This window comes from Centrocercus urophasianus, unplaced genomic scaffold, assembly GCF_019232065.1.
Source record: "Centrocercus urophasianus isolate 14NV4802_14NV808 unplaced genomic scaffold, USGS_Curo_1.0 seq_11, whole genome shotgun sequence".
Lineage (NCBI taxonomy): Eukaryota > Metazoa > Chordata > Aves > Galliformes > Phasianidae > Centrocercus > Centrocercus urophasianus.
Genome location: NW_024884253.1, coordinates 3,219,067 through 3,233,411, shown reverse-complemented (window position 1 = coordinate 3,233,411; position 14,345 = coordinate 3,219,067). Strand labels below are relative to the sequence as shown.

Genomic DNA, 14,345 nt, shown 5'->3' with positions numbered 1-14,345 from the left:
AAGGGAAATCCACCAAGAAAGGAATGAAGCATTTCATCCCACACCATGAACAAAGAGAAAAGATCACTTCTGTGCACTTACATCCTTGCCACCAGAAAAGTTAGCAAAGAAGCAGGTGTAATGGAGTTGAAAAACCATGAAAACCTGAAAGAATCCAAACCTGCATGAGAGACACACGTTATCTGTAAGTGGATTCTGCATGGGTAGCTCACACAGCAATAACAGCTGTTGCAAAGTAACCATGTGTTTAGGCAAGCCATCATGAGATAGGTCATCTCAGAATCATTTGCTGGCAATAGAATTACAATCCTTAAGTACTGTTGATACTATCCATAACTAAAAACAAAACAAAACAAAAAAACAGTTTCTCAAGCATCTGACCTTATCCAAATTAAATTCAATGTGAACTGTACAGTATTATGCTTCAAAAAGTATTATAACAAAGAGAGAGAATGAATTCTGAGCAATTTTGCAATTGCCTATTTTAATTCTTATTTAAAGAAAGAGTGATTCTTAAGGGCTTGCTAAAACATAATGGCTTGAGATCACAGAGCTTTAATGCACAATTTGATTTCTCTTTTTGCTAACCACAAGACTGCATTTTACAGATTTACGTACTGAAATAGCTTAGTTTTAAATCAGACTCTCAAATTCCATACTGTTAAAATAATGACTGACATCTCCCATTTACTTGATGATACTTTTATTCAGATTTGCCAGGCTCCATGGTTGGAAATTCTAATCCCAGTGATTATATACAAAAGTTCTGTTTTTAAAATAATTATCAGTGTCATTCAATTAATTCAAATACAGGAAAATTGTGTTTTAAACACAAACCAGTTTTGACAATGTATTTGTGTTCTGTGAATAGAAGCAAGACCTTCTAATTATTAGATCTTTCATTGTAACCACTAAATTTCATCCTCATCCTTTAAATTCTCCTTGTAGTAAAGATGAAATCAAGTTTTTCTGTCTCCTGAAGTCCCACTTTCTCAATTTCAGCTGATCTAACAAATGAATAGAATCAGATTAACAAACTAGAGTAAGGGAATATTCCTTTTCTGCCCATACAAAGCAAATCCCAAGACAGAAAAGGGCTGGATTATGTTCCAGTGCTAAATGTTTAGCTGGCAACTTCCTTTCATTCAGTGTTTTCACTTCCATTAGTTTTATTTTTAAAGATGAGCTGCTAACTACCCGAAATTTAAGTGTAGTATTTAACATACATCACCAATTACAAGCTATAAAATAGGAAGTGTGTTCTATTTAAGAAAAAAACACATCATTGTAAAGAGAGGCAGCCTAACATCCAGCCAACATTCAGGAGATTCAAAACTCAGTGGCAAATACAAAAAAAGTTCTTTGGACTTTTTTAAGATTTGGGAATAGCAATATTATAGGTGGAAATATATGGAACAGCTCAAAGCCTTGTCTGCAATGGAATTTTCCATCCTTAAGAAAAAAACAACAGTGAAACTTCCCTTATGAGCCTAGAAAAATCAAAGGACCTTTTAACAGCAAGTAACATTTACAGACAGATAATTTATTTCAGTTTATCAGTTCTCCTTCCTCCGTTACTGATTTGATCCACTAAACAGACAAGGGAATTTATTAGTAGGCTCCCAGCAAAATGCTTGCTGCAGAAGTCAGCAAGGAGTGACATTTGCTCATTATTGAAAGCAATAAAGAGAGAAAAACATGCTGAATTCAATTTCCATCAGAAACATCTTTCCAGCATGCTTTCCAACAGAATCATCTAGATTGGAAGAGACCTTCCTTGAAGTCTAACCATCCATTTAATGATACCAAGTCCCATCACTACAGACAACACAGACACACATCTCTTAAATGCCTCCGAACACGGGGACAGCACTGTTCCCCTGAACAGTCCCTATCAAATGCATGACCACACTCTCCGAGAAGAAATTCTTCCTAATGTCCAGCCTGAACCTCCCCTGACACAACTTCAGACCTTCAGCTTTAGATCTGAGGAGACCAACACCTTCTTCTTTAGAAACTCTGCAGGTAGTTGTGGAGAGCCACGAGGTCTCCCTTTAGCCTCCTCTAAACTAAACAAACCCAGTTCCCTCAGTCTCTCCTCACAAGTCTTGCTGTCTAGTCACTTGAGCAGCATCACTGCTCTGCATATGCTCAAGCTACTCAGAATCTTTCTTGTAGTAAGGGACCAAAAACTAAACAGTACTGAACAGTGCCATGCCTTCTTGGCCACCTGGGCACACTGCTGGCTCACGCTCAGCCAGCTGTCAAACAGCACCCCCAGGACACCACTAGTGAGCAGCCAACAAATTAATTAATTTCTGCTCACCAGGACTTCCTGAGCAATGCCAGCCAGGCAGATTTTTTACCCAGCAAACCGTACACCTGTCCAAGCCATGAGCAGACACTTTTTCCAGGATATACTGTGGAAAACTGCGTCAAGTACTTTACCAAACTTGAGGTAAATAATACCCACAGCTCTTCCCCATCTACTGAGTGAGTAATCTTGTAATGGAGATCAAGTTAGGTAGGATCTGCCTTTTGCAAACCCATGCTGGCTGTGCATGTTCACTTGATTCTTCCAAATGTGACATCTGCCCTATAAACTTCCCAGGTACCAAGGTCAGACTGACAGTCTTAAAGTTCTCCGGATCTTCCTTCCTGCTCTTCTCAAGTGTTGGGTGAACTAAGATTCTCCTCCCGTGGCAACTTTCAAGCTTTCTCCAGTGAAGGTCCTCATACAGATGGATCCAATCAGTTCCCAGCAGACAGGTTTCTCTACGAAGCCCAATATCCCTGGCTATGACCCCAGTCCTGCAGCAATGCATTGATCCACCAGGTCCAAGTGGTACTTTTAAAGCATTTTCCTTTGACTGATAAAGAGAAGATCACCTGTGTTCCAGAGTCTCTTACAGCTGCTCATCCACTCCATCAGTTTATTCAGAAAACCTACAGCAGAACTACAGCAGACTCTTCTTTCCTTTCCCAATTATTCTCAATCTCTTCACTGCTGCTAATATTTTCTAATGCTTCACATTTTTTAATCCACAACACAAATTATGCTCTCCAATCACACACCTAATATTTACAGAGGAAATCAAGCACTGAAGCAGTCAATTTGCAGATGGAAAACATTCAAGAAAGTTTTAGTTAGATGTTATATATTAAGGTCAGAATATTGCAATATTTGAAATTATTAACACTGGACACTTGATTGATTGCCAGCAAACAGCTACACAATGCAAGCAATCCTCTAATTTCTGTCCTTTCCATTACTTCTCAAATGAAGTACACTTCAAAAACACTACAGAATAAAGCACAGATAACTTTTTTAAAAATCATACCTTGATCAGAAAGAAAATCCAGCATGGTCTGGAGAAGGAAAGACAGATGCCTGACGGATAGGGCAGGATTGCCCATTCTTCTTGAAGCATATACTAGTTCATGAAGCAAACGCATCTGCACTGCAGCCCATCCTCTGTGAGTTCCTACAAAGTGAACAGTCATTTAATTTATTTATTCTTAAGGCAGAAGTCATAAAATAAACAATTTTATTTGGTTTCCTGTACATATTAAGCAGTAACTTAACGATACATAAAAATCACCCAACAGAACCAATAATTACAAAACCCAAAGCTTGAACTCAAAATGACAGGAAAACCAAGGTATTTGGATTTACTTCTGTTTTGAAATGTAAAGCAATTTTTTTTATATATTCTTGTCTACTGTCTATATTTATCATTGGAATTCAGAAAGTTAACACTTCTCGTAAAGAAAAAACACAGTGCACAATTTTTGAACTTTCAGAACCAAAAATTCATGAGATTTCATGCAACAAACTTCATTTTCATCCAAACTTAGCATTTCCTAAATCTAAGGAAGGACTAATCCCAAGTCTAAAGACCAAGCCATGCCTGTATTTTGTTACATTCTGTTGCCATGCAGCTGATGGCGGCAGAGGGGAAGTCTGACAAAATGCCATCTGACACAGAAGTGCATATGAAACAAAGGTGTGGAACTGAATTCCTCCTTGTGAAAAAAATGGCACCCAATGCATTCAATGCTGAATGGTGGGTGGTACATTTCAGCAGTGGCTTCAGGAAGTGACCTGAAAGACAAGCCACGTTCCTGACAGCCACCAGCTGAAGCTGTCACACTGTAAAATGAAGAGTGTCAACCAACTCATCCACACAAATCAGCAAATGTTAGTGACTAAGCTGAAAAACAGTGTTTTGTCCATGAGAATTTACTCTATCAAATAATCATAGAATCACAGAATGGCCTGGGTTGAAAAGGACCACAATGATCATCTGGTTTCTACCCCCTGCTATCTGCAGGGTCGCCAACCACCAGACCAGGCTGCCCAGAGCCACATCCAGCCTGGCCTTGAATGCTTCCAGGGATGGGGCATCCACAGCCTCCTTGGGCAACCTGTTCCAGTGCATCACCACCTTCTGTGTGAAAAACTTCCTTCAGTTTCCATGGAAATAAATAGGAGGCACTACTTTTGGAGCTGCCAACGCTTGTTCAAATATAGCTTACCTGAAGAATGGTGGCAGACAGTATGAAAAAGCTTGCAGAAAGCAAAGACAGTACTTAGCAACTATAGGAATAGCCACTTATTATTATGAGCTGGTTTTGCTTTGTTGGATTGTTATTGTGGTTTTTCTTTATTTTTAATAGATGCCAAAAAATAGCAATTCAAAAGATAAAATTGTTTAAAATTGTTTAAATATTTAAAAGCTAGTCTTATAGATAATATCACACAGATTTAATCTGTGGAGAAACATGACATATTTGACCTTACAGATACAAATGCAAGCTTACACACACGCACGTAATTACATCTATATTTGTATGAGTGTGTCTCTGTATAAAAGTATGAAAGAATCTTTCATTCTTTGATTATAAGCCATACTGAAATTAATACAATTTCTCAAACACAAAGCTGAAAGCACATAATTAAAAAATACACTGAAATAAAATGACCTTTCTTGTACTGACAAGCATAAAATCACAAAGACATTTTGAAACAGCAGAAGAGAAGCTCACATTAATAAAACACATTTGCTACAAACAGAGGAACGCAGCAATACACTCAGCAGCAGCTCTCAGAAATTCCAAACTATCAAAAGCAACACCAGCAAAAAGCAAAGGTGCTGTTCTGAAGAGCTACTCTGTTTGCCACAATTCTTTCTGGATAGGTAAAGGATTTGGGTTTTATTTGATGTTTCTCAAGGAAATCAGTAATATAAAGCCACCTGAGTGACACCGTAAGCAAACGCATGCTCCCCCAGAGACATTTACCTTTGCTGAAATCTTTAGGATCCAATGATAAGCTATAGCCAGGGAGAGTTTCCAAAAGCAATTTGTAGCAGGCCCTCCACCCAGGCTCTGGGATGCTGGGTGCAGCACACTGCATTGCTGCGATACGCTTGAAAAAAGCAGACTTGCGGTGAAAACCAATTCGTTCGTACAGCTCCGAAAGAATGCTGTAACGCTGGATTTTTTCTTCTTCTGAGAGCTGAAATTGAAGAGAAAATGGAACTGTTTTTAATTCAACACAGTTTTCAAGGATGTTACTGAGTAACACAATAAAAAAGAAGAAAAAATGTAATAGGCATCTCCACCACAGAAGGCCAGCATGTTTGCACACAGCCAGTCATGCCAACCCCTACTGCCAGGAAATGTTCAGCTTGCTTCAGAAGTTCATCTGCTAACAAGAACAGCAAGGATGCATTTTCTGAACAACTTAGTTAGTTATCAGTACTATGAAGTGTAAGTTAGTCAAAACAGCTGAAAATAGCTAGAGTTTCATATCTTATGGGTGATACTTAGCATGATATTCAGGTGCACGATAAGAACATAAAAATACACCACTTCCAAAAACTACTGATTTATCAGGTTAAATGTTTGAACCACTTCAACAGCAAACCTAAACTCTCAGTTTTTATGAGTCTCTGATCTCGTAAATCACAAAATATTGGTACCATGATACCATATCTGTGCAAACTGTCAACAAATGGGGTAGAATTCAGTGAAAGGTCAAGCCCCATTAGGTTTCAAGTACAAACAAACTTGGTAAGCCACCATAGCTTGTAGTTGGCAAGCATGTAGCTTGCCAATATATATGCACAGGGCCGGTGCAATTGCTCCTTTCTCATAATGAATAAGAGTTAGGTTGCCCAAGGAGGCTGTGGATGCCCCATCCCTGGAGGCATTCAAGGCCAGGCTGGATGTGGCTCTGGGCAGCCTGGTCTGGTGGGTGGTGACCCTGCACATAGCAGGGGGTTGAAACCAGATAATCACTGTGGTCCTTCTCAACCCAGGCCATTCTGTGATTCTGTGATCCAGTAACAAGTAGAGTTCTCAGAATGGATCAATGATGACACCTAGTGCACGATACTGAACATGCACAAACAAAAGCAATATCAAATATTACTAAGAGTTACTCTGTATGTTAACAGCTTTACAGGCATTTACGATGACAAAGTTCACAGAAAAATAACATGATGGACACAAACCAGAATTTCTGCACATAATTCTTCAAAACGAAAAGCATCAATCTCAATTTTTTGTTTAATGACATAGAGTCATACAGGTTGCAAAAGACCACAAGGTTCACCCAGTCCAGCCATCAATCAATCAATCATCACCATGCTCACTCAGCCATGCCCATCACTGCCACATGCTTCTACAAAACCTCCACGGACAGTGACTCCACCACCTCCCTGGGCAGGCTGTTCCAATAATTGCAGGCATTTTCAGACTCTGAATGTCAGAAGATTATAGGTACACTAATGACTTTTACAGAAATACTCATAAAGCTTCAAAACATTTTTTAAATCACATAAATGCTGACATCATTACAAAATCGTGAGAAAACTGTTTCTGTAAGTCACCACTAATTTCAGGCTGTGTCACAAAGAATGCTCAAAGAAGCTTGGGAGTTTTCAGAGAGCACCATGACCCTATCTGACAGCTCAAATCCTAGTAGTTCAAAAGATCCAGAGACACAGACAGACTAGCAAATCATTCTGGCAAGCTTCAGACAGCTTCTGCAGCTGAAGTTGCTACTTCCCTACGACATAAGACTGCACGATGCAAAACCACAGCACAACCATACAACAGACCAATCCTGTAACAGGAGCTGTAAAAAGGCAATTGTACTGAGCTGAAAATGCAGCTGGAAAGAAAAGAAGGCACAAAAATGAAATACAGATCAGTTTAAGAACAGTTTATCAGAATCTTGAAAAGCCAGCATTCAGGAAGAACACGAGATGTTACATTATTTCACCCATTCAGGCAGAGAAGCTGCTCCAACTTCTTTTCCCCTCTATTTATGTCATTTTTAAAAACCTAGTGAAATACAACAAATGACAGCAGAATTGAAAAGGCCATTTTGATCAAGTATTAGAGTCAGAAAAGCTTAAATAAGTTATCAAATCTATTTCTCAAGTACAAAATACTGTCAGTATTCACACATGTCTAGAAAACTAAATTGCTAAGATGGGAAGAGAATCACAGAATCGTAGAATAGCTCAGGCTACAAATGACCTTAAAGAGCACCCAGCTCCAGCCCCATGCTATGGGCATGGACATCTTCCACTAGATCAGGTATCCAAAAGCCCTATCCAGTGCCCTGAGCATTTGCAGGGCTGGGGCATGCACAGCTGGGCAGCACCTCACCACCCTCACAGTGAAGAATTACTGATATCAAAGCTAAACCTACTGGTTTCTGGCTTAAAAGCCATTGTTCCTTGTCATGTCTTTACACTCCCTGACAGAAGGCCATGACAGCATTACAGATGTGAGCGCACGCTAATTGGAAACAGCTGAGAGGCAACAGATTCTCTTAAAAGTTTTTATTTTTACCTTATTTGAGTAAGTTTTCAACACTGGCACCACTTGTCGCTCAAAGCTACTCCCTTTATTTTTTGCAGTTGCAGAAAGCTGTGCCTCATTGTCAACAGAGACACCAAAACTGTGTTTTCCCTCTGCACAAATAGGTCAGTGTCACCACTCAAGGGCTTAAAAGAAACAAGAAAACAATCCCACACTGATACACCAACTAATTATTTCAGGGAGGGCTGTGTGCATTCAGCACACTATCAGTGCAGCATCACAAATACCTTTCCTAGCTTCGTAATTTTGTACAAGTTTAACACACAGATGCAAAATGGCCAACACCTAAAGCAGAGCATCTTTTCTAGCTAATTAATTTTCATTTGATTGTTACAACAAACCAAGTCAGCAACCACAACCATAAAGGCCGAACAATTCAAACAAATGAGAAAGCTTTTTATCAGGCTTGTTCTAAGGTAAGCTCTCAACTCTTTGAAAGGGTTGATAACTGCAGGACAGGGGGAAATGGTTCTAAGTTGATGGAGGGGAGATTTAGGCTGGATGTCAGGGGGAAGTTCTTTACACAGAGAGTGGTGAGGTGCTGGAACAGGCTGCCCAGAGAGGCTGTGGATGCCCCATCCCTGGAGGTGTTCAAGGCCAGGTTGGATGGGGCCCTGGGCAGCCTGGTCTGGTATTAAATGGGGAGGTTGGTGGCCCTGCATGTGGCAGGGGTTGGAGCTTCATGGTCCTTGAGGTCCCTTCCAACCCAGGCCTTTCTGTGATTCTGTGTGATTCTGTAAGCTTTCACAAGAGAAGCTTGTTACATGATTTTTGATTATTCCTAACTACATTAAAGTAAACTTTTATAATCTCACTTCCTTTGTAACTGGCAGTTACAATTCATTCTTTGTAATTGGATGCAAAGATAAGTCTCATTACCCTGGAGCCCTCTTAAAATCAGAAGACTCATTACATAATTTTACAAGACTGAGGAGATCAAATACATGTGGAAAGAAATCAGTTTTCCTCTCCATCAGAGACACACACTTTATTCTGTGTTTTTCTGCTATCTGATATCGGTTGTGCTGATGTTCTACCTACCTGCAAGAGGAAAACAGTTCCCTGTTTGTTTTTCTGCTTTACATATACAAAGATGCATCTGCAGGGTGAACAGCTGATGCCGTACATCAAAGTAACTTTATGGAAGAAATGAAGAAGAAGGAAACAGAGCAGCTGGCCGGTAAGAGAAGCAGTGGGGCTTCCAGACTGCCCAGATTTATTTGTTGTCTCCTATGCAGCAGGTGGCAGAAACAAGGATGCCTTCTCATCACGTTTCTTCTCTACATGCTTTTCCCAAGGACCTACTTCAACTCACAGTTGTTCCTATTTGTGACACTGGAGCACGCTTTGATCAGGACAGGTGCTGCATTCTGACTGGCTGCCAAACTTTGTGCTTCTGTACAACTCAGCAGCTATTTGAATGCATTACATACTTTGTCATTTACTAAATTCTGCTTTTTTTTTTTTTTTTTGCTCTGAAATTTACAACATAATGGGATGGGGGAGGAGAACAAGGGATCCTCCCAATGATAGTAATTACTTCCATAATAAACACAACAATAAACACAATTAAACAATAAACACAATTACAGCAACACCTAAGCTTGCAGGCCAAGAGAATGACAATGCAAGAGCAACCAGGGAAAAATACAGGCACAGTGGCTTCACAAAAATATTGGCCTATGTTAAAGGCTACTGGCTAAAGAGCTGCCAGGGAAAGAGACTGCATAATTAAGAAGGTCCTTAGCACTGAAAAAATTTAGCAGTTTAGGCACTCTGTAACAAAACCCATGATTTATATGAGTTTATTAACTAATGAAATTCTCCCCTCTTTGGGTTAGAACAAAATGAGAGCATTTTTAGGTTTAATGATCAAAGGAGATTATCTCCTGGTGAGTTTCTGAAAGATGCAGTCCAAATTCCACCAAAAGGATCATCTTCAAATTACATCAATTATTCTGCTTCTCTCGTTAATTTGCCATCCCGATCAGGGCTTTAGCTCAATGCTGAGGACTTTAACTGCTAGTTTCACCAAGCCAGAATGAGCAGAAAAGGAAAAACAGTGAGACACCTAACAGCTTATAACAAGTTGTTTCAAGCACAGCCATTTTTGGTAAGCAGTGACACTGGCACGAGACATTGATACCAGCTTGTTTTGTGGTGGTACAGACATCTGCTTAGCTGGATATGAACGAGATCACCAGAACTCAGCTCTAACTAGAGAGGCTCAGGATAATATGGTTGGGCTGCTGATCTTGAAGGTCTTTTCCAACCTTGGTGATTCAGTGATTCTGTGATAATCTCTGCAGGAACTGCACACAGAGCCAAGCTCGTAGCTGCAAGAACACACTATTCATTTTTCATTATGAAGATCTATTATTTGAATATTATCAAGTGTTAAAAAGCTGAACCAGTCCTCTAAAGCAAGTACTTACAAAGTACAGAAACTACCCAAACACTGCTTTTGATTACACATGGCAATGTTCAACTCCTCCCTGAAACAGAAAGATCTACATGCACATTGCTCCTTCACATGCTGCCCCCTGGTCTCACAGTTCCAAATATTTTTTTGCCTCTAAATTCCTTTCTAATTTGGCACTCTGACACTGCATAACAAAAATGCAGTTGAATAGTGATACTATTATACTCAACTCAATGGAATAGCAGTGGAACATTCTGTCTTCATGAGAGTGAATCAGTAGAATCTCTAATCTCAAAGTCCTCATGTTTGTTAATGAGTTCTGAACACCTACTTTAACCAGACTCACAGATGTGAAAACCATAGGAAGTCAAGCCCTGGTGAGAAGCAAGGGAATGAGAAGCAAGTAGTAGACAGTTCTCACTTCTGTGATACAGAAAAGAAACTGGAGTCTTCTAAAAGTGAGTGAGTTTCACATTTGAGGGTAATCTCAAGCAGGAACAGAAAATTAACTGGACTTTCTGCACTTACCTGGCGAAGATTGATATAAACTGCATTCTGAAGGAACTCAGAGGCTTCCATGCTCCTTTTCTGTATTGCAAGGACTCTCACTGCCTTCACGCAGGCTTCCAGTTCGATGACACCTGCATTCTTGTACTTGAAGAGAGAAAGGCTTAAAGTGTGGTACCTACTAGATTTGATAAGTATTCCTCAACACACAGATCAGCTGTCACATCTTACCAAAGCCTGCCATCCCCTAATGCTAGCGACTACACCATTACATTATCCACATATGGCCAAGTGAAAATTAAGGTGTCCTCTAAACGTTACTGTGCAATACAACCATTTTCAGCCTCTTCACTCACATTTATTTTGAGACGCTGCACAGTTTCACATCTTAGAGCTCAGATGAGCAGAAAAATTGGGAATATTGGTATCATTTTGGATAACCTCGGATATGTGGGGAATTCACGTGCAGGTTTGTAACAAAGTGATGATTTTTACCTGCACGATACAATACCCAGGTAAGCTGAAAGCTGCTGTTTGACAGCTCAGTTTTAAGTTCTTCACCACCTAAAATTCTTCTATCAAGGTAAATGGAAATTTATTTTGCCTTCTCCACTAAACACAAAATACATTACATGGCACAGGAAACTGTACCAACAGAACTGTAGTTTTACTGCTCCAATTTTATCTTTAGTTATAACAGTACCATCAGTCACAAACCATTCTGGGTTTTCTTACATGTTTATCATGTTTGGAATTCAGTGGGGGAAATACAGCTCAAAATGAAATGCCAGAGTCACCACCAAAGCACAGTTATACATTACTTCCTCGTGTATTTGAGATATCAGCAAAAACAAAGCATTGGAGAGTGAATCCATTTCAGAAGATGCTGTGAAGGCTTCTTATGCTCAGTGATAATGTGAAAAATGTGCAGAAAGTGCTGCTCCCTCAGCACTACAGCGAGTTATTCTATGCGTAGCTCTCAGACAGACAAAAGCTAAATACACTTGTGTTGAACAGCCACAGGATCAAATTATTTGTTATTTGCAAGTGAAGTTGTAGAGAGGCAAAGTTATTACTTGCTAAGTGCATAACAGATATTATTATAATCAAAATACCTACACCCTGATCAAGTTATCCTTCTGAAGAAGCCACATCCTCTGTAGATGAGCAACTTATCCTTATGACAACATGAAAAGCCTAATGTATGGTTGAGAATTATTGTTATACTGACAGATTCAAATTTACCTGAAACTACCCCCAAAAACTGGCACGCTCCAGAGCTTCTAAGCACAAATTAACTCACAGACACAAATCACATTCTTTCATTTAGATAATTTCCCTTCAGTACAAGTGTGGAAATGACATCTCATGTTCACGTGGCTTCATTTAAAGATACTTTCAGATATCAAAGAATAATTGGAAGGAAAAAAAGGGATTAAAGGATAAATAACTGCATAGTAACACAATAAAATTTAGCTTTAGTTTTGACAAGGATATTAAGCCACTCTTGTCACAGCAAGAGATTATTTTTCCTCCATATTATCAAAGCAAACACAAAGTTACCTTACTGTCTTACGCCCTGAACATCTGCATAAAAATCTACAAAAAATTCCTGTAAAGTCTAAAACAATTTAATCCTTGTAAATCTTCATTTCTGTTCGTCTTTTGCATTTCCTCCATGACCCCACCTGCACTAAAAGCCACCCTCCCTGAACCCTCTTATAAAACCATATCCAGCCTCAGCACCCCCTTCAGAAACCTCTGAATTCCCCAGAGATCTCTCCAGCAGGCACAGCAAACAAGCATCCAGCTCACACAGTGCATGAAAGCATCAGTTTGCTGCTGTGTGTAATAAAGGCTGCAAGTAGTAACTAACAAACCTTCTAAGTGTGTAATACTTGTTCTTAAGTACTTGCTTTAAAAATTTAAGACAATCAATCCAAAAGCTCCAGGTATAAGCAGGCATTGTAAATACCACCCTCGTCATGTTGCTGTTTCAGGTCCAAACAAAGGACCAAGGGCCACAGATGTCCCAATTGCACTCAGTGCAGCAGCATAAATTATTCCCATTTGTTCCATTATTGTGTTTTAAAAATTATAATGCACGTGCTTTAGAAGACCCTCTGAAATTATAAGCACAGCACTTTGTTATTTACAAGAATTGCAGTGACATTTCAAAGCTGAGCAGGAATACCTTGCCATAGTAAGAAATGGCTTCCTTATATTTATCGATGATGTCTTCAGGACTAAGGCAATTCTTGGCACGTCCTATCTCAGCACTGGTATCTGCATTTATCCCATTTGAAGTCAGTGCACCTAGAACAGAACAGGATAAGAAATGAGCAGAAGGACTTTGTGTAAGTATTAAATATCTCAGAAAAAGAAGAAGAAAAAAAAAAAAACCTGGGCTGTGCTGCAGGTTTAAGCAGAGCATACACAAAGCATCTGCCCTACCTAGCAAAGACTGGCTTTGTTTCACTGTTTTCCCACACCACGTTACAGTGCAAAAAAAAATAAATAAATAAAAATGAAAATCAATCATACACCAGTAAACAGGACATAACAAAAACAAAGCAAGGAAAAAAACCCTCCATCTTTTATAGTTACTTGAGTATTCAGACTACGAGTAAAATATTGGATTGCGAGAATTACATTACGGCCACATCTGTTCATGCAAATTTTAACCACTGAGCTTTTCTTTGCTTTAATTACAAACTATTCCTAAAGCACACCCAAAAAAAATGTGCAAGCTTTTTTCTAACGTAATTATCTGAAGGTGACCTCCTCCAATCATTTAAAACAAATCCAACCCCATGTCCAATCTCAGACAACCTATGCAGCATTACAGCATAGGTGAAGGCCTCCAGGTCTGAGCCTTCCACATTAATAACAACAAGTTCTTGGGGCTCAAGCAAAATAGTAAGGATTTGCTCTTCTTATATAAGAAAGAAAGGAGATGGAGAGAGTCTTTATATTTACAGGGGATCAGAATCTGAAATAGAGGCCAAGGAAATCTGGGTATTATGAAGCGTATGAAAATTTTATTTCTATAACTCAATTTTACTGCAGAGTTAATAACATTGAAAACATACATCAAGGGTTTAGAAGGTTTAGAAACGCTCTGTATCTCTTTACACGGGACTTAATCTGCAGGATCACATGCCTCAATTTATACAGGAATTGATTTCTCCAGGTGGATAACTGCAGAGAAAAGCACCACGAGGAGACCTTCCACTCACTCTGCAAATTCAGATATATGTTACTTGTGCTCAAACACTACAGAACTTTCTCCTGTGCCTGTCAACATTAGAAGAATTACACCACAGGCATCTGTAGATTGAACACTTTCAGGTGTTTTCCAGAAGCTAACAGCAAAATCTTTCTTCATGACGATTTAAGATTTATAGCTAAAACCTGAAGCATCAGGAATCTGTACTGGTTTTGCCAAGTGGCATTAAGTACATAAATGCAAAACAAATGCAAATAATAACAAGAAAATAATTTGGAAACATGC

The 14,345-nt window shown here is 39.3% G+C and overlaps 1 protein-coding gene across 5 annotated transcripts in view; it reads right to left on the bottom strand.

The window, feature by feature from the left end:
* The window catches only part of TRAPPC9 (trafficking protein particle complex subunit 9), a 475,345-nt gene that overhangs the window by 446,661 nt on the left and 14,339 nt on the right, over positions 1-14,345 (bottom strand). For all 5 annotated transcript variants that reach the window (XM_042809120.1, XM_042809123.1, XM_042809124.1 and 2 more), the window contains 4 exons: positions 13,026-13,147; positions 10,853-10,978; positions 5,305-5,521; positions 3,342-3,485 (listed from right to left, as the gene is read on the bottom strand). In XM_042809120.1, the coding sequence (XP_042665054.1) occupies positions 3,342-3,485; positions 5,305-5,521; positions 10,853-10,978; positions 13,026-13,147 (609 nt within the window). The remainder of the gene's footprint in view (positions 1-3,341; positions 3,486-5,304; positions 5,522-10,852; positions 10,979-13,025; positions 13,148-14,345) is intronic.